The sequence below is a fragment of the Osmia lignaria genome, chromosome 8, assembly GCF_051020975.1.
Source record: "Osmia lignaria lignaria isolate PbOS001 chromosome 8, iyOsmLign1, whole genome shotgun sequence".
Lineage (NCBI taxonomy): Eukaryota > Metazoa > Arthropoda > Insecta > Hymenoptera > Megachilidae > Osmia > Osmia lignaria.
In genome coordinates this window covers 14,127,616-14,153,339 of record NC_135039.1, presented here as the reverse complement: position 1 = coordinate 14,153,339, position 25,724 = coordinate 14,127,616, and the positions used below count along the sequence as shown (strand labels likewise).

Genomic DNA, 25,724 nt, shown 5'->3' with positions numbered 1-25,724 from the left:
TCGAAAAGCACTGTTTCGAACGTTACAGAAACTATACCTAGTGAAGTATGAACAAATGAAAATGTAAAGACCAAGCTTGAAATTGTTTATCGACTGACGGTTTCTATTTTCGTGTCCAACACGTGTTTCAAGACAATAAAATAGTTTTGCTCACGCAACAAGCCCGTTGAATAAACCTGGACATTGAATGGTCGTTGAACTAGGGCAAAATTGTCCGACGATGGTGATAATAGTTTATCAAATCGAGGGGAAAACATGCAATAGAATAATTATCTCGAAAATAAACTAACGGAATTGTGTGACCCAAAGAACCCTTCTAAATGTATCTATAAACAAATTAGGATAATTTTAAGACTTTTTTATTTATTCGTATAACATGGCAAAATAAGAACGATACTTTCGAAGTTCTGATATCGTTGATCATATACTGTCGAGAGATTTGTTCTTAAAGTCTGAATTTGACCCAGTTTGACCCAAGAGTGATTGCAATATTTAGTATTAACCTTATAATCGACCTACGGTAGCCAAAGGTACTCCAAATAGGAATCGTGCATTCGGTAGATGAAAGGTAGCGAGACAGATTCGTTAACTCTTTCAGCCAGCGGAGGTGTAATCGCAGAAGACAGTCTAACAGCATCGGAGGTGGGAGAAAGAGACGGAAGCAATCGTCGCTGGAATGATCTCGGAAATCCTGGAGGAATCGTGGCTCGATTATCCTTCACACGAGATTGCAAGTCTCGTTGCGCAAGAAATCGAATGAATCTACCCCGTCCACGTGCTTTTCCCATCTGAAACCTCCATTTCTTAGATCCGCAACTCTTCCACTTTCAAAAGAGCCCGTTTAACCCCATCTTCACCTAACCCCCATCGTCGAGGCATCCCAGAAAATGGATGATGACGACACGGACGAGAAGCTGACGCTGATCAATAAGTTATCGCACAAGGAGTGCAAGGCAAAATTGTTGGTCACGTCGAAATTCACGTCCAGAAGTTCAAGGCTCGAAGCAAAGCAACGAAACTCGACAGAAGACTCGGACACTATGGAGTGTGCCTCGGAGAACGAGGTGGAGAACCTCCCAAAAGATGAGGATGCTTCAAGACCAATCGTTGATGAGAAAATCAGCAGGATCCCAGCCATAGAACGTCATTCCTTGGACGTTCCTGAGGAGGCAGAGTCCTTGTTGATGAATCGTCAACAGTCTATGACCAAAAGCAGGCTGAGAGTCAGCGAAGAAGAGACCAGGACCACTAAATTCGCAGGGACCAGATTGGGGCTGTTCAACCGTAGTCCTCAGTCATCCTCCAGCCAAGAAGAGTACGAACCCGAGGTGAAAAGTCTGACCAAGCTTCAAAGGCAGCAACAGCAGAAGCAACAGCATCTATTAACAGCCACCAGTGGCGGTCAGATAACCGCCAGGTCGATGGAGAGCCTAAGAACCTCGAGGAACTTCCTCAGCGCTGATGATCGCTACAGCGAAGACTCCAAGTCCATGGAATCCTTGTCCTTGTCCTCGGAAGCTCACGTAACCAGTTCCAAGAGTCAATATAAGAGCTTCTTGACCGCGTCCACCAAAGATGTCCGCAGGATAGTCTCTGTCGAGTCGAAGAGCAGCGAGAATCTTCAGAGAGAGGAGAGCCTAAACGCTGAAGTCAGACGCGGTTTGTTCGCGAACACCGGTTTGGAGAGGAAGATACCTCAGCATCTGAGCCTACCACCACCGTCTAGTGTGTTCTCTTTGACCAGTCCAGGTGGCAGTGACCGAAAGATCACCATACTGAGTCCGCATTCGCCGATTCAGTCGATGGAGTTCCAGTTCTCCACGCAGACCCTGAAGACCAGACGCAAGAAGGCGATCGTCTTGCCGAGGTTGGTGTTGCCCAGAAGCGAATCCGAGGTGTTCTTAGAGTGAGTAGTTAAAACGGTTGAGTATACATCTGGCTGGTGTAGGTGTTGGTGTCTTCGAGATCTTCTTGGAATTGGTGTATACTAACTGTGCCGTTTGCTGGAAATTCACGGTGAACGTGAAGGATAGATACCTGAATTAGTTTTGGCGGGAAGATTGGTTAGCTCGATAGCTGTTGCGGAAGGTTAAAGGTGGAAACAGGATCGCAGGGTATCTCGTGCATTCGCGCGAAATCGGGGGAGCATCTCGAACGAGGAATTACTTGTGGTATACAGAGTTGTGTCGGTTGATGGTATCATGTACCATCCTATATAGAACCACGGTGCATTGTGGTTTGGGTATTTTACGGTACACTTCGTGCCTGGTGCGTTTATTTCATCAAAAGCTGCTCCGTTATTTGTGGTTTACGATCGAATGTCTTGAGGTTTGTTACTCACGAGCTACGATTCAGGATTCATAGTTGGACTGCAGGGTACGAAACTTACAATTTAGGTTCTGCTATCCAAATTTCAAAGTCCATTTCATTAATCATCACCTAAGTTTCCAAGTGACAGTAATTTGTTTCCACCTTGTTCTGTCAACAATATATCTTAATCATCAGGGCTTAATCCTAGTAAAGCCTGACCTACTAAGCAAAGTGTCATGCGACCTGAAGCGGAAGTCATTTAACAATGTTTCCACATTTGCCTTCCACTGTAGAGTGGAAAAAAGCAGGTGCGCAAATTTTTCCAAGGTTCAACCTGTGCAGTCACTAATTATCTCTCGTAGCGAGTTCATTAGTAGCAAAACTGATGCATGACCTTTTGCATGTTGCTATGCTTCAAAGGATTAAGTTGTAATTGTTTCATATGCGAAACGTTAGGCCACTGTTAACCCACAGCAAAGTTCCTTTGCATTCGCCAACAGTCATGTGTTTAGAATTAATTTGATCCTGCATAACAGAACAAGGGTTACAAAGTGAGCTCGTCTACCTTCGTTAATTGTTAATTTGTGTTGGGAAGGTTTAAGTTCAAATCAAAATTTAACAACTAGCTTCGTGAATGGGAATTTATTTTGATAAACACATTTCGAAGTCGGAATAAAGGAAACCAACTGACTGGGATATTTTCACGGAATTAAACTGGAATTGTAATTACACTAGATGTATTTGGATGTTTGAATAGTACATATTGGATGCTCTTCACTTCATTTATCTCGTATTTAGTAGGACACCTGTGTACTTTTCATTCTGAAATGTGTGTTCATTTGGTAAAATAAATAGGACATTAAAGTTAAATTGATGGAATAAATATCAGTAAGTGCATTAAACGTAGGACGTAAAACAAATAACAGTTTCGTTAACCTGTTTTTTAAATGTTAAAGCTTTTTAAATATTATCAATTATTAAAATAACCCATCACAAAATATGCATCCATGTAATTAATCATTGAATGTGATTGCAATTTGTTTTGACTGAAAGGCTGTAATCATTCGAGCAGGTGTGTGTGTGTGTGACAAATGAATGGAAGATACAAACGTGAGATTCCCGGTGATTAGGTTGAATTTCTGTTCGCGTTGGATTCGATCAATACACATCCTCGCGTTGGGCAGTTCCGAAAATGGGATATGTTAATGGATTGATCTGATTCGACATCTCCATTTCGAAGAAGCAATTTCCGTTCTCACTGATACGTGAATGCAATGAGGGTCATTGGTGTTCTATACTGGAAATCTAATGTATTCGATCAGGTAGAAAGAAGAAAGGAAGTATTAAATAACATTAATATTCATAAGGATATGCAAAAGATTTTATGTCCTTTCATTGTTTTAAATTTTCAAACAGCTTAATTTAGTTATTTTCCGATGATAAACACAATTTTTTATTATAAAATTTGAATAGAATCCAATTTAGAAGATGCTCAATCAATTATTAATTAATTAAAAACTAAAACCCAATTAATAATTTAGCAATGGAATTAATTTTCTACCAACGCCGGGCACGATTTTTTAATTAAAACGTCTGAATTGGGTCCAACTTCATCCAGGTTAATCTGCGAAACAAAGTTGGTGGATTAACTTTCCAGCTTTTGCAATATTTCTGTCACTGAGACAGAAGAGAGGATTTTATTAATTAACTTCGTGCTTCGTTAGAACATCGGGAAAAGCTCATTCATATTCTCTTTAAATTTCTTTTTCAATTCCACCTATGAAATCATGAAATCGAATTACCATCTACAAATTGACACAGTTTATCCCCTCCTGATTCATACGGATTGATAAATCGAACAACGATATATTAATTGTTACTGGTCTGAAGGTATTAATTTGTGTCGCATTAAACTTTAATCACTGTATGAAATAACGTGGTACATTTTCATTAATTATTACCACCCAAGTGTATAATGAAATTATTAATTTGCGCGAAAATGTTATTGCTGTTTCGAAAACACGTAAATTCGTGAGAATATTATGGTTTAAACAATATTTGTGTGTTATTTAATCAACGTAAAAGGGTTTACCTTTGGTCGCAATCAAAGGAAATTACTATAATTGAATTAGATGAATGTAAAATTTAAACAAATTATTTGTTATTCATTGTTATAATTGTTTACCATTAATATTTCACTGAGTTTGATTTGTTCACAAAATTTGATTTTAAATTATTTTCAGAAATGAGAAAGATGGAATATACCCTTTGCATTACGTTATAAATTAAACAACAGAATATTTTACATATGCTCATAAATTTATAATCTGTTTCATATAATGCATACTGAATTGTATTTTACATACAATAACTTCCTCATGGAACCACGTAGAAGGAGCCTCTTATTTTAAAATCAGTAAAAAAAGTTTGCATCCATAAGAATCCATGATATTTCTTAATTTACAAGCATCTACCCACATAATAATTACAATTCTACCTCTTAGCTAGCAAGGCCTTAAACATAAACCACTTTCTTGATTCATAAATTAAATAATCAAAATTAATCTAAAGATTACACTAAGAAGGAATAAAAAATTATAACTGAAAAATACATGGAGAAGATAGAGGAAAGTGTGCCCTTTATAACGCATTTTGTTTGAAGTCGCTAGCTCAATTGGTTCCGGAGATATAGCCTTCCAAAGTATTACGCTTTTTAACGTGTAGGAGATGTATGAGATGTATAGAGTTCTCAGAATCGCTGAAACCGGTTTTTCCTGGAAGTGAGTTCGTTAGCGATATTGGTGGTAGTATCAGGTACTTAGATACAATAGTAAAAAAGTTGCTGACTCACCATGCGTTGCTGACCAGCGTGAGGTAGGTCGCGCGCTTGTGTGAGTCGGTGGTCCGAGCGGACGAGTGAAAGGTCCGAGTATGCAAGTGGAGGGTCCGCACGTGTGAGTGAAAGATTCGAGTGGGAGTGAGAGGTTCGAATGTGCGAGTGAAAGGTCCGAGCGTGCGAGTGAAAGGTCCGAGCGTGCGAGTGAAAGGTAGATAGCGAGAGGTTCGAGCGCCCGAGTAAGACACAGATAGCGAATCCTTAAAATTTACGCAGGGCTTTAAACGACGATATCTCGGCAACCAAGCCTGATATCGACGTGAAATAAAAAGCATTTCAAAGAAGAAGCATCCTCGTTTTTACTGATTATAACTGCATTTTACTATGCTACCGTATAACATTTTTATGCAACTTAAAGTATCTTTCCATTTTATTGACTCGTCAGCATTTTAATTTCCTATTTCTATCAAGTGAATTATTATTACAGGACGATTGATTTATATAGAGGAAAAGATAGTAGATTTAATACAAATGATTGGTTCAACTGAAATAATATTTGCATAGTGACTCATACTTCTTTGCTAATATCTGTTTATCCAATATAATTATGTTTGATTGATGCAATGGTCTTCAGCATAAATAATTATTGAATTGTATAAAATAACAAGAAGAATATGAATCACTTTTGTTAAAGTTTAGAAGTATCTAAATGAATATATGCATCCCTGTTTATACAAGTGTCTTTTCCTTTATATAAGTTCCTTATTAATAAACTGAATAAGATCACTGGTTATCTCAACTTCTTCAGAATGTATTTATTAAAGTCGTAAAGGAAATTATCTTAATCTGCTATACAAAGTGACACAAATATGATATCTGGTAATACTTTAAATAGACATTCTTATCTTTGCTTAGAGAATCTTTATTTATAGAAATGCATCGAAAAATATACAAAGTGGAATGTTTAATATATTTGTTAATATCCTTGAAGAGGTTAAAATTATCGCTCGTAAATAAATCATTCTGATAACGAGAGCACACATTTATCAGGTACTAAATTGCAGTAATTAATTTATAGTGTTTGTTGAAGCTCACTGATCCGTATATTTTATCAGGATAATTATTTCACGCCCGTTACTTAAACGTAAAACAATGCCACACTGTCAGATCGATAAATTTCAGACAGTGCGCGATTGAAACGATGGGTCAGAAAGTTGGAATATTTTCAGCAATATTTAGGTATTTTGTCAGCAAACGGCTTTGAGAATAATCGATATCGGTATATCGTCCCTTTCCGCTCGTTTTCTCTAACAAGCTTTCATCGCGCTGATGCCTCAGGAATTAATTTGCAACGCGGAAAACGCTAATCGCTTCATAACGGGCCACGAGGCGATGGTTAATTATCATTTGGCTAATGAAAGTTCGATTTCCAGTCGAATGAAACGCGTTTTTTAGATACTAAGTGTTTAGTATCAAAGAATTTAGTACTAGTCTAAGTTAATTTAATCATAATTTTCTCGTTCAAACAGTTAGGAAAGACATCATGAAGATAAACATCGAGAAATTGAAAGAACGTCTAATTTTAATTAAAAATGGTTTTCTGTGAAATCTAGCACGAGCCAGAAATGTTATCCAAACACGCTGAACAATGTGTTCCACGTCAGGAACAATTACCATTCATTTCATGTTGACTGAATAAGCTCCAAAATTCCAATTACCCGGTAATTTCTGCTTACCTAGTGCATCTACTGATAACATCACGTACAATGAAGTGGTCTTCGTTAAATTCTGCATTAAGAAATACTAAAACTAATTATTTTAATTTTTACACAGATCATTGATTTTTAAAATGAAATAATTAATTAGCAAATAATCCAATTTCACCAAAATCCATTCCTACCAAAATTTCCCACTTTCCTGATTTCCTAATCTATCATTTCAAGCTTCAAATCCTCCAATCACTGAACTTTCGACCCTTCGATCAAGGATTAGTACCCTCTATCTTTAATCAGGGATTCGATTAAACTCTCCCTTACTAATTAACTCAAGTAGACAGAGCAGCGGTACTTGAACCAGTAAAAACGAACATCCAAGATGAAAATTTCAGTTGCCGAATAAAAAGTGCACGATCGATGATCACCCTCCTCTTTGAATTACGATCACGTAGCTGAGACTCTGTCAGTATAGAGTCGGAAACAATTATCGTTCGTGTACACTTCACCCCTTGAATCGATAACACCTTCCAGACATAACAGCAACTTTTTTATCGACTCCTCGAATCGCCATTCAACTCGGGTGTATATACTTCGTGTGCCATAGTAATTGTGTCATTTGCTCGCTCAATCTGATGTTTAAATATTTATACTCAATAATGCAATCTACAGGGTGATTCAGTCATGCAAAATGTAATTACACTTTTTTTGGTTCATTGCAATTTTATTTTTATTTTTATTTTTTCACATATACATCCAGATAATATTTTTAATGAATTGACAAAAAAAATGTTTTATAAAAACAAATATTTACATAAAGATTCTCAGTGTACATATGAGGGTTTATGTACATATCACGTTTCACGTTGAAGTATATTTGTATCCATTCCCACGAGTAGATACTTCGTCGTTTCCGTTTCACTTACACGCTGATGATAATTCACCGTGCAAACACGGCTCCGGTGTACACGTGAACCTTGTGACAGGAAATATAACTGGTTGTTTCACCGATAATTCGATTAGGTCTTGTTTGTCAAGCGTAGACGATCGTGCTGGAAACCTGGCTCGATGATCAACTCCGAGCTATCAATTTCCAGTTTCTAGTACATTAAATGGATTTCTATCTTCCTCTTTATATTTCTTCAGGGTCTTTTTAATTTTCATCTCGTATTTCGTTTGATATGCTGTTGGTAAAATTTAGTATTGATGTCTTCATTTTCGATGGAAGTGTGTACAACTTAAATAATAATTTTCTGTACTTTTTATTGCATAATCTTCTGCTTTTTTAACACGTTGCGATCGTAGCCCGCAAATCTACTCTGTATATTGATGTTCACATCCAGAAACTTAGACACTATGCATGCAAATGCCAGGGGAAACATGTTTTATTCACAACAGGTAACTACAGCAGAGGAAACTGCATTATCGGCATAGAATTTTACCAACAGAGAGGAAAAGAACAGTTTTCCACTAGGGACTGTCGCGGTAGCACTGTAGCTTCTGTTGGGAATCAATAACTAGGACCAGATGAACTTTTTCTTGTTTTTGTGTCACTGAAATGCTTCATCTTCAGTTCTTGCAATGAAACTTTTCCATCTCCGGTTCGTTTCTGAACTATTATGAATTAAATAATTTAATAAGATATGTACCAACATAAGAAAGCAACTCTGAAACGTCAATAATTAGCTGTAAATGTTTCTAGTAATATTTTGTAATTTCTCTAGTAATATTTTACGAGATACAAAATTCCCTAGCATTTCAGTGCCCTAAACATATCAAATTAAAACAAGGCTGGAGAGCTGTCACACAATTTTCAATAAAAGTAGAGTAAATAAGACTCTAACTTTCACGTTTCACGGAAATTTTCTTCTTTTATCAGTTTGCAACATCGAAACAAACAGAAGCATCAATTTTAAAAAGGAGTTCACCGTTCCATCTTTATTAGATCCCATCACAAGATTGCCTGTGCACGATACGGCCTGAATCGGCGAGGTAGCTCGGTGTTTCCTGTTTCAGGGACATCACCGGCCTCTTTCGAGAGAGCCAAGATGTTTCTCGAGGTTAAAAAGCTCGGTTCGAGTGTCGAGAGAGAAGACGCGAGCGAAAAATGTAGATTCGATCGATCCCCGCTTAGGGGGATCTAACGTAATGGAAATAACTCGAGATAAATTGTCGATTCGATAGCTTCGTTCCAAGACATTATTCTTCCTTTTCATTCCCCTTTCCCGCGTTTAATCTGTATAAAATTATTAGGGATGATGGCACGTCCGAAAAGAATTATCTTAGTACTTAATGACCATTTTTTTATTTTAACTCTTTAAAAATTATTTTAATTACTAATCCATATTGAGATACAATTATTTTTATACGAATAATTTTTTTAGGAATTTTAAAATAATTTACCAAAAAAAAATTAAGCAAATCCTTGTAACCAAGGATTTTTATTCGAAGGTTATTCCGTGTTTGTATCGAATGCGATGTGTTAACCTTTAGCTTTTTCCTGAATCCGTGATCCTCTCTTTCACACGATGTTAACAGTTAGCGTGTGTAGGCTCAATATTGCAAGGAAATCGTTGACGTAGGCCATAGGTAACCTACTAACTTCTTTGTCCACGGTGTTTATAACCATGACTTCGTGTTCGTTCAGAAGGGTCATGGTTTTTCTTCCTATCAGGAGGATGTAATCTACCGCTTTTCGTAATACCCTGTCCTTCCTCGTTTCGATGCTGTTCTTATCGTTATCAGGAATGTTTCGCGTCCCAAGTAACCGGGGAAATTTATGATTTTGATGTTCAACTTCATTCTAACGCTATTTTCAAACCTCTCAAGTGAAAGACCCAGTTCTATAGAAAATTTGTAAATTGTGTCAAATAAGTAGGGCCAAAGTTCTAGTAAGATTACAGGACCCTTTTAATGTAATTAAGGTTAGTTTGGGTTTGTTTTTGTGGGTCCTAATTAGCTTTACACTACGTAATATTAAGTTTAAGTTAGGTAAGGATTACTTTGACTAGATCCAAATTAGTATCTCTTTTCATATGTAGTCTTCCAAGCATTTTTCAGGGCATCCACCTCTTTTGACTCAACCTGTACAGTTTTAATGCAACATAAATACATCCTATTAATGAAAGGTTGTATTTATTAGCAGTATAAGGTAGTTTATTATTAGCAGAATATTATTCTGCTAATTACTCTAGCTGTTTCTCTATTTTTGATGTTGAAAGGGGGCAGCAATTGTAGGAACGATGGGGTCACGACACCGTCGCTGCGCCCACCCGACTTTCCATTGATTTTGAACATCGTGGGTGTGTCGTCGAGCACGTGGTTTCCAGAGTACGCTAGCAAACGTGTATTTAACCCCCATTACCATGAATGATATTTCCAACGCGGATATTAAACCATTTCCTTTTGCTAACATGTTCGACAGCATTACTATACAGTGCGTTACAGAAGTCGTGTACAAATTACAACATCAAATTTGGACTGTATAAAAATAATTTTAATTTTTCAATCAATAATCAAAAATTTATTTATTTTTTGCCACTTCGAATATTAGTATAATTGCAAACGAAAAACAAAAATAGTAGAATGTAATTTGTACAATTTTTCTAATAGAATTTTGTTCAGTGTTTTCTACAGCTTGACTGAAATGGGAAAAAATCACCAACCTCATTGTAACTTCTCTTTTCGAGCATTGTGTTTACTCAGCAGGCTCCGTAACTTATGTGCTATAACGTTCGATGTTAACTTTGTTTCGTTGGTAACTCAGTTGCACGGTATATCTCGCGAAACGAGAAATTATTGGAACAGCAAGAAAGCAGAGAAAGTAAATTAACGTGTAGCTACTGCTAAAAAGGGAGCTTTTTCTTAAATGACGTTGCAAAATGTCAATGAAGCTATGAAAGGTCTTTTGCTTTTTATATGGAAATTAAAATTCTTCGTTCAATCAGTCATTTGATGATACACAGTTTTCTACCCTCTCCCTTCAGGATCTTTTTTTCTTTAATTTTGAGGGTGATGTATTCCCTGGACTTTACTTTTAACTTCATCTTTGTACACGCAATTTTGCGTAACAGGGACGACAACGAAGAATCATCCCTCAATAATAAAAAGGCAACAACAACCTTCAGTTGTTGTTTTAGAAATAAAGTTTCAATTGTCTCTCAGAAAGCATCCATCCCCCTACTGTCCTTGAGAAAATCAATTTCCAACTGCTCTCTGAAACTCACCCCCTAACTCACTCGAAACTGAATCATCCAGCATCCTTCAAAAATCACCCTGTTATTTTCTCCGAAGCACCTTGGAGCAAAAAAGAATTGCTTCTCTATCAAGAGGTAAAGTATGTTTAAGCAAGATCTACGCTGAAAAAGCGTACAATCGTTGAGAATCCATCCTGGTGGCCTTCTCTGTGATGCTACCCCTCCCAGGGTGGCCGGCGTCGTCGTTTTCGGCGCCGAAGGAGGCGCTGGCGTCGATAGAGCCTCTCTTCATCCGCTCGCGTTTCTCCAACGTGGCTGCACCCTCATCTCCTCTCTGTTTCACCCTTCAACAGAGCATCCCTCAAGAAGTTTGCATTCTGTCAGTCGTTCAGTGGTACCCTTCATTCTCGAACATCCTAAGTGCCCTACGAGATGCCCATGGAGACCCTTGGGTCACGTGAGTTCCGTTTCAGTCGCGTTCAGTGCTCCAGCAAGGGTTGAAAAGTGTCCACGTGCGATTGACACGGGTGGGGGTGGTTTTGTGGGTGTAACTGGGTGCTGAAGGATGTTCAGTGTTATATTTGAATCATCTATGTGGGATCCATGGATCTTCCTCGATTAGGACTGGATAATTGAAGGTTTGGGATTGACGAGCAACTGGGGGTGGTTATGGGTGATGAGGATCACTGATGGGACCGGCTGGACCGAATTCAACTGATCCTGTAATCCTATAATTTTCTTGGAAGATCACAGTGTTTGAGGATCACTGATTTGTTTGTGATGATGATTTGTGATTGGATTGATAAATTTTGGGTCAAGGAAGTGATGATTAATTTATGGTTAAGTCAAAAGTGAATTTAAGGGTTGATTAAGCAGTTCTTTATGGGGATACATATTTTGTGACGAGTATAATGAAATACTGATCATTAGAAGTGATAATTTATGATTGAGTACTTAATGTTTACATTCGTGGGTGGAAGATGAATCAATGTATCTTCTGGTAGGAGAGAACTCATTTTCTGATGAGAATATTTAGTTATTAAATAAGAACAGTGAAGTTTAAAATGTTGGAATTATTTTCTAAATTTAAGGAATATTAATGTGTAAGTTAAATTAAATATTAAAGTGTGTGAAAAGGGGTTATGTGAAAGGTGGTTTGAATGGTATGAGTAAAGAGCACGTTTTGAAAAAATTGTGAAATGAAATTTATGGAGAACAAAGAAGTATGAATATAGGACACAGATTAATGATAAAAGTTTGTATCTGTTAGTGCTCAAGATAGAGACTTATAGTTTGATGTGTTGGAAACAAGAAGTTCAGATATGAATAATATAAAATCATGGGTTTAGAATGCAAGAAATGCAAGATTATAAATCTAACGTGATGATTTTTTCAAAATCTAAAAGATTGAGGAAGAAATTTTGGCAAAATTATGAGCCTAACGCAATATTCTTTTTTTTTTAAATAACAAGAAACTGAAGAGGAATGGCCTAAAAGTTAAAATTTTGACAAAGCTATGAGCCTAATGCAATGGTATCCCTAAAATAACGAGACAACTATTTAATATTCTAAGTGATGCTGGAGAAAGAGACATCCTGGTGCTTAAGGTGTTTAAGAAATTAATTAGAGCTATTGCAAAGTGCTCCGACAACGAATTTTAATATCCATTTTCAAGAATAATCGGCGAATGTATTAAGAATTACGAAACGACGACTTAAAAGAACCCTTCAACTAATTACTAAAGAAAATTGCTTCTGTAGAACGAAAAGGAGATACAGCTAATCAGAATGGCGAGCTTAAACATTCCAAACCAAAACTTTTTTAAACGAATTAAAAGTTAAGGGAGTTTGAAAATGCGTTCACCATTCGTGTACCGGTAGTGGAAGATTTGTTTTATCGAACTGCCGTTGGAATTTTGTGGCCCAGAAGGTTGGATAGATTGATCGAAAGGGTGAAATCGAAAGGGTTGCTGACGGAGGATGGGTCAGGACTGGTGTGCACGTAGAAGGAAACGTTCGAGCAGCGGTTGCTGCCCCTGTGGACCACGTGTTCATCCCTCAAGTAGGTTAGTGAGACGATGGGGTTGATTTTAATCCTGCGATGATAGCAATCGCAAGCGTTTTCGTGCTGCTTTAGAAGGAAATTGGATGGAAAGTTGAATCCCCTTCCCATGGAACTGATAAAAATAGTAGTCCTGCTATTTCAGTTACTAATTTAGCTACTAGTACCTAAGTATTATTCAAACAATCACTATTGGAAGTATTATAGTTACTTATCGTTAGTGTTTGAGTTACTATTAGATACTACTAAGTCAGGTCTAACTTAAGTCAGACCTAACTTAATCATCGCTCATCACTTAAATACAATTTCAAGTCTTTTCCTATCAAGACTTATTTCATCTTAATTCATTCCAAATTAAGGTAAACAATATCTCACCAAAATTAAGTTCTACAGAATTCAGTAATTTAATATTTTACATATAAAAAACCCTTTTATTAATTGTTAACAAAGAATAAACTTGTTCAGAGAATTTTGTGAGTATCTGGATTTGATACGAAAGGCTGATAATTAAAAGAAAATTACCAACGAAATATCATGGAACCATGAACTTCAATCTAGTCTGTTCTTTCATTTAATTCTAAGAATCGCTTGTTGTTCCGTTCGCTCGGTTTCTTCATTTACCATCGCACACGACGTTTACGACGTACAATTTGCATATTAAGATAAATTAGAGTTTTGCGTTTCAACTGGATTAGCATTTCAGATTTTCAGACGACTTGAAGATTTTATATTAAGCTTCAGCGACCAACGTTTACTAGTAACATGATATTTATAAAACACTGACCAGAGAGAAATAAGATCATAAATATAGAAAGCTGAAAAATACTTAACAATTCATCACATGATGAAAGCAAGGTTTCAAATATAGCAATTTATCAGTGAATAATCTGATTTGAACACGTATCTTCTCTTGAAACCTTGAAATACTTTAACATTTCTTTGACCCAGTTTTTTAAACATTTCAATAGGAAATTAAATAATATAAAATATATCAGAACGATAAATATTGTACGTGCTATTTATATTTTGTTTTCATCATAGAAATAAATTAATTTGACATAAGGAAAGAAAAACAGGTTGTTATAATACACAGAGATAACAACTATTTTCAAACAAACATAAATCGTAGCTATTTCGTGACCAATTGGAACGTTCTTGTTAATAACATCACGTTGTTCTTTCTTTAAGATGCACGAAAGGTGATAAATAGTTGAAGCTTAAACGGAAATGGGGCTGAAATTCTTCGTTTGCACATTAACACCTTTGTTTTATTAGCTCGATATTAATTTGCAGAATTGTTGCACGTGATTTCATTTAAGTATACTAACTAGTTCAATAGTATAAACAATTACGCTCACATATTAATTACTACAGCAATATATTCTGCTGTAGTGTGAATACTAATTAGTGTGCACACTTATGCTCCAATTCTCTTTATTACTAATATAGTAGCATAGTAGTGCAGCATTTTATTACCTTATTATAAGGGTTTCAGAAATGATGAAGGAAATTTTCGTTTAGGGTGTATACTACTTTTTTATTATTTCCTTTGGCGAAACAGTGGTGTTAACTCTTGACATGCTTGCCTTGAAATTAATTAAGCAACGGGATTAATGAACACGAGAGTATTCTTGAATTCCTTTTTCATCTTGTTGCTGGCAACTATAACGAGATCTTGACAGCGTTACATTAATGAACGGAAAGAAGCTCAGAGATTTGTGAATTAACCATAAAAGAAGATTATTTGTTTCATTTAACTTGAATTCCCTTTTTCATTTAAATATATTGATTAACTTAGCAGTACGCACTATAATAGTTCGTATACTGTAAAATTAACGTTGTTTGTTACGTTTCAATTGACATATTTCTGTCAATTTTGTCTGGAAAGTTGGAGAATTCCAGGAACGACAAACGATATTCTCGGAAGACTTGTTAAAAGTTGATGCTTTTGTCGAAAACTTCGGTGGGAATATTTCTGCTGAAATAGGAAGAAGAAAAGTCAATAAAAGAGACACTGTTGGTGGAAAAGTTCACATTCTTTGCTCTGTTGAAGTAGATTCGTGAAGTTCCGTACAATTTTCATCTTATTTGCTCTTGAAATAGGGAGATTCTCAAACGAATCTCTCTCTCGTTTTTCCATCAAACGAGGAATGATTTCCAATTGTTAAACAGTTGATGTAAAAATGTTGCCGCATATTTTTTTATAAAAATCGTATATTCACATTTGTATTTTTATAAAAATAATTATTTGTTGAAGTGCAATCTCATTGCACTGAAAATGTCGCGTTTACCATCCCAGAAATGCGTCGATTCGACTCTAATTGATCGAAAATGGTGGTTGAGTGGTACTAAAATATCCGTCGACTAATCAAAAATTTAATTAATAGACCGCGAGCCGGCTATTAGTGATATTTCCTTGATTCCCGCCTCCCCCACTTCTCGTCCAAGCCTTCTGGTTCACCCTATCCCCACCATTGGAGTCAAACTGATCGATGATGTGGCGTTGGAGGCTGGCTGGGCCAGTGACGTAGTCGAGAACCTCCACCGTCGTGCTTTGACGTCACTGATGCCCTCAAATGCGCGTGGCCAGGTGCGTATCAGGGAATCTCTGCAGCGCCCCGCCCCTTTCGCCACCCCCTTCGCAACCGTGTTTCGACCACTTAACCTCCGACCCTCGACTCGGCTCGTTTTTTTTTTTCTTCCGCCAGCCTTGTGCTGACTTCACTTATCCGAGACACGCTGTATCCGATTAGAAAAGCAAAGTGGTGGGGAATGATGACGTAGACAGAGTTTTTGTTATTTGTTCATTCAATCCTTGGGAAATTTCAAAGCGTGAAATTTATGTACTATTCATATTAAAATGGCGCAAATTAATCAAAAGGAATGAAAGTAGATGGATTCATCAACATTTGAATTTTAGTTTGCACTTTGGTGTGTTGAGCGTATGCAGGTTAGAGGGAAGCGGCCATCTGCGCCATCTAGTAATTAGTTAAGGAACATTCAGTAACTGGCATGAAAGGAATGAAGAAATAGGGGAAAATTGGGACGAACTGCAGATGATTACCAATCTAGGAATTTTTTTAGACTTTTTTTCTTCGCTTGTGAAGGTTTCAGTATTTCATTACTTTAGTAATGGTGCTACACCTAGAACCACTAACGCAGAGAAATATCGAGGTATAATTCTCCATTAGGTGTAGTTCATGTTCGCATGTATTATTCACATAGAATGTATAGCTGTGCCACGTAAACATATAAATTGTGAAGAATGCACGCATTCAATTGCAGCACGATAATTTTTCATTTCCTAAAATGGTCCTCCTCCAAAGCCTCAAGAAAGAAACATCGGCCCCCACGTCTGCTGTATCTAACTGTAGGGAGCTTCTTTATCAACACGAAATTCCTGTTTTATCATCCGGTAATATCGAATCCTGCTGCACCGACAGAACATTAAATTCATGAGAAGTTTCTCAAGACCTCCGCTTATGGCGCTTCTCATTCCATCTTGAATAATACATACCACTTCGTTCAATATTTTTTGCACCCCTGCAATTTTTATTTGCTTCCAAAGCTCTTCAGTTTTTCCTCAGCTTTAATAATTTAACTTTCTGCCCATTTTTCATTCCATAAATATTCAAGCACCGACTTTAAAAAACTTCATAAATGCTTAAATTATTAATGAAAACATTTGTATTCTGGAAAGAATTGATCAGTCCTTCAGAAAATAGGTTATGTTGTATCTTACAGTAAGATTAAAAGGTACTTTTACGTTTTTGCGTTTAAAGCGAGCATTCTAAAGGAATTTTTAATTCTTTCTCTCGTTATCTTACATTCCGTGCTTCATTTATAAACCAGTTAAGGGAAATTGCTACGCTGTTGAAATCAAAACGCAAGATTTATCGTTTTGCGTGCAACGAATGTAGGTTAAACCACCCTTCCCGCGCACCCGCCATGTTTATGGGGCACCATTGGATTCTGGGTAAACGGCAAGGATGATGAAGCAATAGCATACATTTATCGTGTCATTAGAAACATCCAGCGACACATATGACAATATGCTGAACCACGTAGCTATCGGAAAATCGGCATATTGCAGAGTTTAAATTGGACAAGTTGTGGAAGTTTTAATACTGCCAAAAAATGGGGGGGTAGGGGGAAGTTGGATTCAATATCATGGACAAAAATGACGACAGGATGAAATCGCAATAATTTTTTAAAAACTGGGCGACAGATGCGGTGATTTCCATTTTTTTTTAAATTTTTGGAACGATTTGAGTAATTCTTTTTTAAAATTTTCCACAGTAGAAAATCAATACAATCATCGAATTTTCTTGCGAAGAGTTTCCAATAGAAGTGAAACTTCTTTTAATACCCAGTTTCGAAGTTTTCTTCGATCAAAGTCAAATTCCTTTCAATATTGAATTTCGATAAAAATTCAATTTCCTTCAATGGAAAATCAAGTTTTTTAACTGAAAGTCTTGGTAAACTTGGAGAATAAATTCGAAATATAAACTGCATTATAAAATTGAAACAGAATTAAAGTAAAATAGCTATAATTTATCACCCGATTTGATGTTGAGTGATTCAGTTACTTACTAAAGTTTGAAATTTATTTTTCACAGTAAATTTACTATACCACCATACTCAATCAATCCTCTAAAACATTTCAAGACTCTGAAACGCCAACAACAATAATTAGAAACCTCTTTCGTGGTTGATTATCATCTCTGATATGATTCTTATTAGTCATCATTAATTATTTATCGATCGAACATGCGTATACCTCGTTAACGATTAACAATCGATCGACTGCATCACAGTTGAAACAATAAGAAATATAATAAGGAACAGCTGAAGAGGTTGGCTGAAAGATTAAAAGCAAAGAGAAACGATCAAGCATTAATGACGTTGATAGCACGACACAATTTTCCCTCATTAAAATATTATTATTCAAGCAGTTGCTTCGAGGTGTTGTGTGTTGTGGGTGTCCGTACACGTAAAGGAATACACGACACGTGAAATAAAATGGTAACGGGATGATAATTCGTGACGTAAAGCTTGTATAATGAACGTAACATTTACACGAACGATCGTTCATTTGATTACTTATGTCCATGCATGAATATTTCATAAAAACAGAAGGACTATTACTTGAAAATGAGCACTAAACGTCACCTTCTGTTGCTGTCTATATACTCAATCGACGTTTAACCCTTGAACAACGAAGCCTGTGTCAGTGTTGCCTCAAATTTATAAAAATATTAATTGGGGCCGTCTTGGGGCTCTCCCCATGGTCCGTCGTTTTAGGACCCTCTCCATGGTCCGCTGTCCGAGGGTTAACAACTAATTGCATGATTTCTTTTTATCTTAATTTCCCATTCGTATTAACCGTTATGTTAAAAAGGCACCGGGTCAATTTTGACGCTACCATATCTTGTTCATTAATAAATATAATAATAATAACCTATTCGTATTTTTCTGTTGCAGGTAAGTGGTTATTCTACTCAACTTCCACCTAACGGACGTGAATATTGAGATGTTACGTAAGTCAGTTAAATATACGTTGAAAAGATTTTGAAATGTTTGTATTTCTGCTTTGAAAGGTAGTTTACATAAGTGTCAATTACTGTCTACATATAGTTGGGCAGTTAGCTCAGTTTAACAGTTCTATATGATTTACATTCTAAAGATATTTCGATATCTTAACAAATATATTTAGAAGGATCACTAAATTGGGCGGAAACAGTATAGCTACGTTAAAATACATTTTTATACTCTGAAAAATATTTTTAGACCCAGTTAGAAAGAATGAAAGTGGTTTTAAGATTCAATGTGTTGTAATGAAGAATTAATAAATTGGGCGGGAACGTTACGAAAACGCGGGCTCCTCGAAGTGTTGATACGTTAATGGCGGCTCGCATTTAAAGCGCGCGAAGATATCGCAAGACAATCGATTTCTTTCCTTCTCGCTCTCGCTGACGGATTTTCAGCAGTTCCGCTTCAGCCGTTCTCTTAGTTTGTCCTCGGTACGAGAGCAGCTCGAAACGCAGATTGATCTACTTTCGTTTCGAAATCGAACGGCCATTGTGATCGATGAATCGTAACGATTCACGTGAAATTTCTTATCGCTGATCCCTCCGATTTCTCGTTCTCATCTTGTTACGAAAGTGATTGGAATGGTTTATAAAAATTTATTTATCGCACGATTTCATTTATTAACATTGATCGTGATGAAATTTCGATATTATGATCATTTGTGTTCCGTGTTATGATCTCGATCGTGTCGTGGAACAGTGTTATCGTGCTGATATTTGGAATTAACAGAAAGTTAATTTCTCTGTGATAAATAAATAAATAAGGTGAAGAGAGAATCTTCGTCTCTGAAAATGTTGTGGTGCAAATGTTATCAACAATGGGAATTTCTGTGCTTAATTAATATAAATAATAACGCCTAATTAAATTGCAGAAGATATGATAAGAATATATAAAAATAATTGGAGGGAAATGATAAATTGTTTAATTGTTCGTGTGAGGGAAACTACGTGTTGATTCATTGTGAGGCTGATTGTGATATGTTGAGCAATATGATCGTTGGTAATGAAAAATTTAATGATCCAATTAATTAATTAAGTTTAAATAGAATAATTGTCCCTTGCTGAAATAGAAATATACAATGACACCATTTTAAAAAATTGAATTATTCTATAAATTATTTAAAATTAAAAAAGGAATGATTTAAAAAATATTGCTTTAAATGAAGAAATAGTATAAAGTTTTAAGGTTTTTTGAATTTCAACAATCACATCTCTGACGATTTTGCTTCCTTCATTTTCAATTAGTGTTGTTTACAGTACGCGAAACCGTCGAGCATATCAAGTTCAATTACATCAACAAATTACACTGACCATCAAACCAATTAATGATCTTCTGATGAGCAGCGATTAACAAGAGTATTTGTAGTACTATTTTTCATTATACAACTATGTCCATAATCATTGGCCTAACCTGACCTATCTCAGAATTTCTCCTCAAATTGTGTGTAAATCATACTTTACTTCAGTTTGAATTATCTTAATTAAAACTTCATTCAAATTTTCCAATTTTTTCTTATAAATTATCTACAGTAAATTAAATTTGAATTATTTTAAGTTATTGCTTGTAATGGTGTAACAATAAATTGACAAGATTATTCATCGGAAGCCGGAAACCTCTAGGAAGACGATAAGCGCCGCTTCCGCCGAGGAAACGAGCGTCGTTACGCTTGAGCGTGCAACAAGAGACGCGTGTGCTCGCGCCCGAGGTCGTGTCGCGACGCCTGGCGTCGCTGCGCTTAGTTCACCTCGATTCACGTGGTGGTGCACCTCGCGATTGCATTTTACCGCGACATTTTCCAAAATTTCTCAACAGATTCCTCACTTGCCACTTTTCATTCCATCTGTTTTTTGTAATCCATAAAAGTGAACTTCGAGTACCTTTCTTGATTTTGACGTGAAATTGTGACATTCTTGTGACGTTAATCCCATTTGTTAATGACTTTTTTTTTATAAAAGTTACTCATTGTCACTTAAAGTGTCTTTAAAATTTTTAATTGTGATGTTCTTCTGATACTCATTCATCAATTGTATTTAATGCCAAATTTTGATTTATTTATAAGTGATCGTCACCGATTAGAATACTATCATGAATGAAATGAATTATTTGAAGTGTGTTCTGTGACTTCGTGATTGATAAGTGATAGATAATTGAATTTTTAATAAATGTCAATGAATGAAAGTATGCTCAGATAATCTGATAAAAGGGTTTCATTGGTAAATGAATAATTGCCATACAAATGAATCTTTTTAAGACTTTTCGTATTAATTGATGTCCATTTTCATTTTCGATTTTGATTAATGATAGGTGATAAAATAATACTTGAATAAAACTTTATTAAAGCAAATCATTAAAATTACTTTTAATTCCAATGAAAATACTTCCAATAAGGAAGCTTCCGTGTTTAAAACAGTTAGTTAAAATTTAATTATCACAGTCTTGTGATCAGTTGCGTGCTCGTTTAATTGCAATTAGCACCTTTTTAAACGTAATCGTGTAAAATTTCACACGTGCTGTGAAATAATTAATTGAAACTAACGAAGTGTAAAGCTTGCAATTAAAATGAAAATTTCTAACGTGATTTTGAATTCTATTCAAATATCAATATAAATATTATATAATGTTTAAAAAAAACCCTTTCGAATATGAATCATCCTTTTCTTCAATTAAAATTATTCCTTTTTGTACTTGAACGAACAAAATGAAAAAGGGCCCTTTAAAAATCAATGGTTTTATCTCTTGGAGGTAGCCGCAACGAGATCGAAGATTCAAAATCAATAACCGGTGAATCCAGATATCGAACGATGATAGTCTTTCACGGTACGTGCATTGTTCCGTGAACCGAGTACTTGTTGAGCCCGTTCGTGGCCGGGAATTTCAATTCTCTTAATGGATTCCATCGATCGTGCCACAGGATCCTGTACTCTATTGAAAAATCCAGCCTCCCTTCACGGTTGACCATAACCCCTCTGCATCGCAAATTAGGGGGTGAGACTGCTTTTTTAAGCAAATTTCGTTGGAGACTTTCAGTAGATTCTACAGAGGATAGTGGTACGTTGAAAAGTTTCAGAGAAGTTGCAGGGGTTGCTAGAATATGGTAGTGAATATTTTTGAGCTGATTTTGAGAAAGAAAAGTTTTATGACTCTTTTAGAATTCAGTTTTGTACAAGGTTTATTTCGGACATCATTTTTCTTTGCATAATTCTGTTGTAATTTTTTAATAATATATTAAAAATTTTTACCCCTGGGTAGACCAGCCAACTAAAACATACATTTTCATTGTCTTGGATGTCTCCTAGGTACTCGGGTATCCAAATACTTCAAACATATACCAGAACTATTTGGTTATCACAAAGTGCTCCTAAAAATTTCACATTCCCCCAAAAGCTCGTTTTTCAAACCATTCCCCACAGCGCATCTTGCGCTGCAAAGTAAAGAGAAGAAATGAATCTCTCTAAAGTCAGTATGAGTGCTTCACAAATATTAATAACTCGTAACCCGTGCAACGAGGAATTCTCTGGTCATACAAACGATTACGTCACTAGACTACGAGTTCCATAGGATCCCACAGACTGTCAATATTTAACGATCCAGTCGCCATCGTCTAACAAAGAGTCTGATCCTGGAACAGAGCGTGATTGGCCAAGGTGGAACGATTTCAATGGAACGATTTAATCAGACAAGAACGAGAATGTTGTTTGTTCGTGGAATGAAGGATGGTTTTGGAAAGAGATTACGATTCCCCTTTTTCTTTCAGTGGAAATGTAAAAAAGTAGGTTGATGGGGGATGAATTTTTGCGATGAACTTTTCTCGTGCGGAGGATTACTGTAAGAATCGTTTAAATTTCAAGGAACGAATGGTAAAATGGTTTAAAAAGCGTAGAGTGAGTTGGTTTTGGAGATGGAGAAGGATTGAGGTTTAATTCTCAGAGCAAATGGGGAGAAACTAGTTGAAGAGGGTTGAAAAGTTCCCTGGTGCGACGTATTATTACTGTGAACTGCTTTCAATTTCGGGGTTAAAAAGAAGAAATTAGTTAAATGGTGAAATAGAAACGATTCAGGCTTAATTATTTAACAGAAGTTAGGGAAGTTAGCCCCTCTGACGGCGGACCATGGAGAGAGCCACAATTTCAATGTACTTTTGTATTTCATATTATTTTCGTTTCCTAAATTTCACAATAGTCCTTTAAAAATTATTCTTCAAATATATAAAACTCTCGTTTAAAAATGATACATTTAACTTTAACTTGTAATACCTAACCTAACCCCTGATGTAGAGATAGTATAACCAATTCACAATAATGGCTCAAAGACAAATCTTCGATCAGTAGTTCTACTTTCTTTTTAAGGAAATTTTCGACTTCCAGGAAGCAGGAAGATATACAAATTTGAAAGGCTGCAAATCGACTTTTAATAGGAACCACCTTACTCGTAGATGTCACATTAATAATAGCACAAGAGAAATGTCACGGGCGGTGACATTCCCATTGTGCCGGCCAATATACCAGAACGAGGCTGTTCCGCACGCATAAACGTCTCTGTGTAGTTCAATAATTCATCCGTGGCCCTTAGCTAGAAAATCGAACGACTGGAAATATCGTCGAGTCGTGTTGCATTAATTTTTTCTCCCGGTACATCGATAACCTTCCCGTTATGACGATTTTTATTGGTCTAAATTGTTCAAAAAAGATTAAAAAGTAGAAAGAACGATGAATGGGTTTGGCACACTTTGTCGCTATCGAACATAACCTCAAAATGGCTGACGGTTAGTCACATTTCCTATAACAAGAAATCAATAGTAGATTTTTTTCACTCTGTAATTCATTTTGATTGATACAAACTGTAGAAATTAATAAGAAATGTGAAAATATAGAAAAGGCGGGAAGGTCCATACTTAACCTCAAAATGGTATCACAATTTATTTAAAATTGGAAAGGGAACTTATAAGTAATCAGTTTAAAGTTTAGAAAAATGTAAAAAACGCTGACAAAAGTCGCTCAACCGAATCCTCAACTTTAAATAAAGAGGAAAATCGACTAAACGCGGTTGTCCTTCATGGTTTCCTGCGTTTTACAATAAAAAATAGGAATCTCGGGCACGGTTACGCGTTTCTGGTTAGCTGCTGCCTACAACCGGAGAACAATAAATATTGTTCTGGAATAATATTGAACGGCTATTGTCCTAAATCCCGGGAATAATGGATCGTGTTGTCGTGTGTTATCTAGTTGTCGATGGTGTCTGCAAGACTAGGTGGCCTGGTTCTCTTAACTAAGTCGTTCTACCCTTGTTCCCTTGTTATACTTGTTTATTTATTACCCATTTTATTGAAAATATCGATAGAACTTAATTAACTTTAATCACTACGAATACTGTTCATCAACTGATTCTTTTCAATTTTCAATTAATAAAATGGAAAAATATTTGGAAAAACAATCTCCAAGTGAACATAAAGAAAAAAGTGAGTGTCGTTTAAATAACGAATGATCGGTATCTTAAAGAATGAGTTGAAAAGAGGCAATGACCGAAGACGCGACGATGATCACCTTCTTGTTCCTCATCTGGATGATGGTCAGGTCGAAGGAGCCGCAGGATGAAAAGCAGGATACTAGAAGTGACTCTTTTAGCAAGGATAATCGGGAACGTGTCGATTCTAGACGAAATTCGAAAGAAACTACGTCGATTGGTCTGCCTCACATCGACAGACGTCGTCATCGTCTTCGACGACACTCGCGTCGTTATTACGTCGATCGTAACAGGAGGTGAGTCAAGATATCGATTGCTAATTAAAGCTTGGAAGTTGATGGAAATTTTTTTGCCCAGGATAATTCTGTTTCTTTGTTATTACACTTGGAAGTATAGAAATACTGACGTCATCAAATGCGATCAGTTAGGTTCGTGATCACAGCTCGAATGTATATCATCGTAAAAGTGTACCATGTTACAGTTCTACGATTAAAATTTTTTCCGTCGAATTACTATCAAGAGGATTCATTAAAATGATAACAATCTGATCCTTGTCTGACTAGTTGACTCTGGTGGTAGTATTATACTTATCAGACTAATGGCAATACCACTGTCCATTAGCTACTTGTTTCTCCACCTGTGGGCACACTGCCCCCACAGTACCTGCCTGACTACCCAAGGCACCACTAGGCCTATTCTACTTGCCGGATCACTAACTCCTCCTAATCACCCACAAACCCATTCCACCATCCATGGTACTACTGTCCTCATCCTATTAATATGACTGCCTATGAACCCTGTCATACTCGTATTGCTACCCATGGTGTCACCGTCCCTATTCCCTTATCCGCCTATCTGCGGTTCCACCATCCCTATATTACTTGTCTGACCACCAGCACTTCCTCTGTTCCCCTGTTACTTGTCTGACCACTTAGGACGTCGCTGCGCATAATCTACCTGTCTAACTATCTGCGGTAGGTGGGGTCATAATCTACTTATCCGACTACCGACTGTCCTATTGCATAGTTATTTGTTTCCTAATTGCTTATCCTTCTTCTAAATTAAAAATTCTAAAATATCACTGTTGCATCATTAATACTGTGATACTATCCTGTGAAGTATAATATATTAGACATGTAAGGCACAAGATTAACCTCGGCTCACGACTGCCCGTTTAATTACACCATAGGGAAAATCGAAATCGGGCATTGCTAATAAACAGAAGCCGTAATAATCTCCTCGTCGCGACACACCCTCGGTGAGCAGCTCCCTGGAACTGAACCAGGGTCGTGTAATACCCCTTTAAGATTATATCCAGCTGGGTTTATTAAATCCGATCTACTTGCTAGCCCTAATGCTAATGTAATCGATGTGCACCTTGCTCGAAGTACCGGCCACACGACTGAAACCCATTAGCATCTGGAGGTCGAATTATTCTTGAGGGAAAAGAAGCCTCCCTTTTCGCGAATACGTTGAACTTTCTAACCTAACCTAAAAATATACATTTTTAGCACTCGATAGAAAATTCTGCTTGTCATATTCATTTTGCACTTCACG

General features: G+C 36.5%; 1 protein-coding gene across 11 annotated transcripts in view; it reads left to right on the top strand.

Annotated features, from left to right (window-relative positions):
• dnc (phosphodiesterase dunce) overlaps positions 1–25,724 on the top strand; it is a 194,457-nt gene that overhangs the window by 111,036 nt on the left and 57,697 nt on the right. For 3 of the 11 annotated variants that reach the window (XM_034329019.2, XM_034329017.2, XM_034329014.2), the window contains exon 2: positions 599–1,906. The exons of 5 other annotated variants lie outside the window; for them this stretch is intronic. In XM_034329019.2, coding sequence (XP_034184910.2) covers positions 888–1,906 — 1,019 coding nt within the window. In that variant the 5' untranslated portion in view covers positions 599–887. Of the gene's footprint in view, positions 1–598; positions 1,907–13,018; positions 13,120–21,948; positions 24,464–25,724 lie in introns of those variants that run through there. 3 more of the 11 variants (XM_034329018.2, XM_076689541.1, XM_034329020.2) reach the window with 3 other exon arrangements.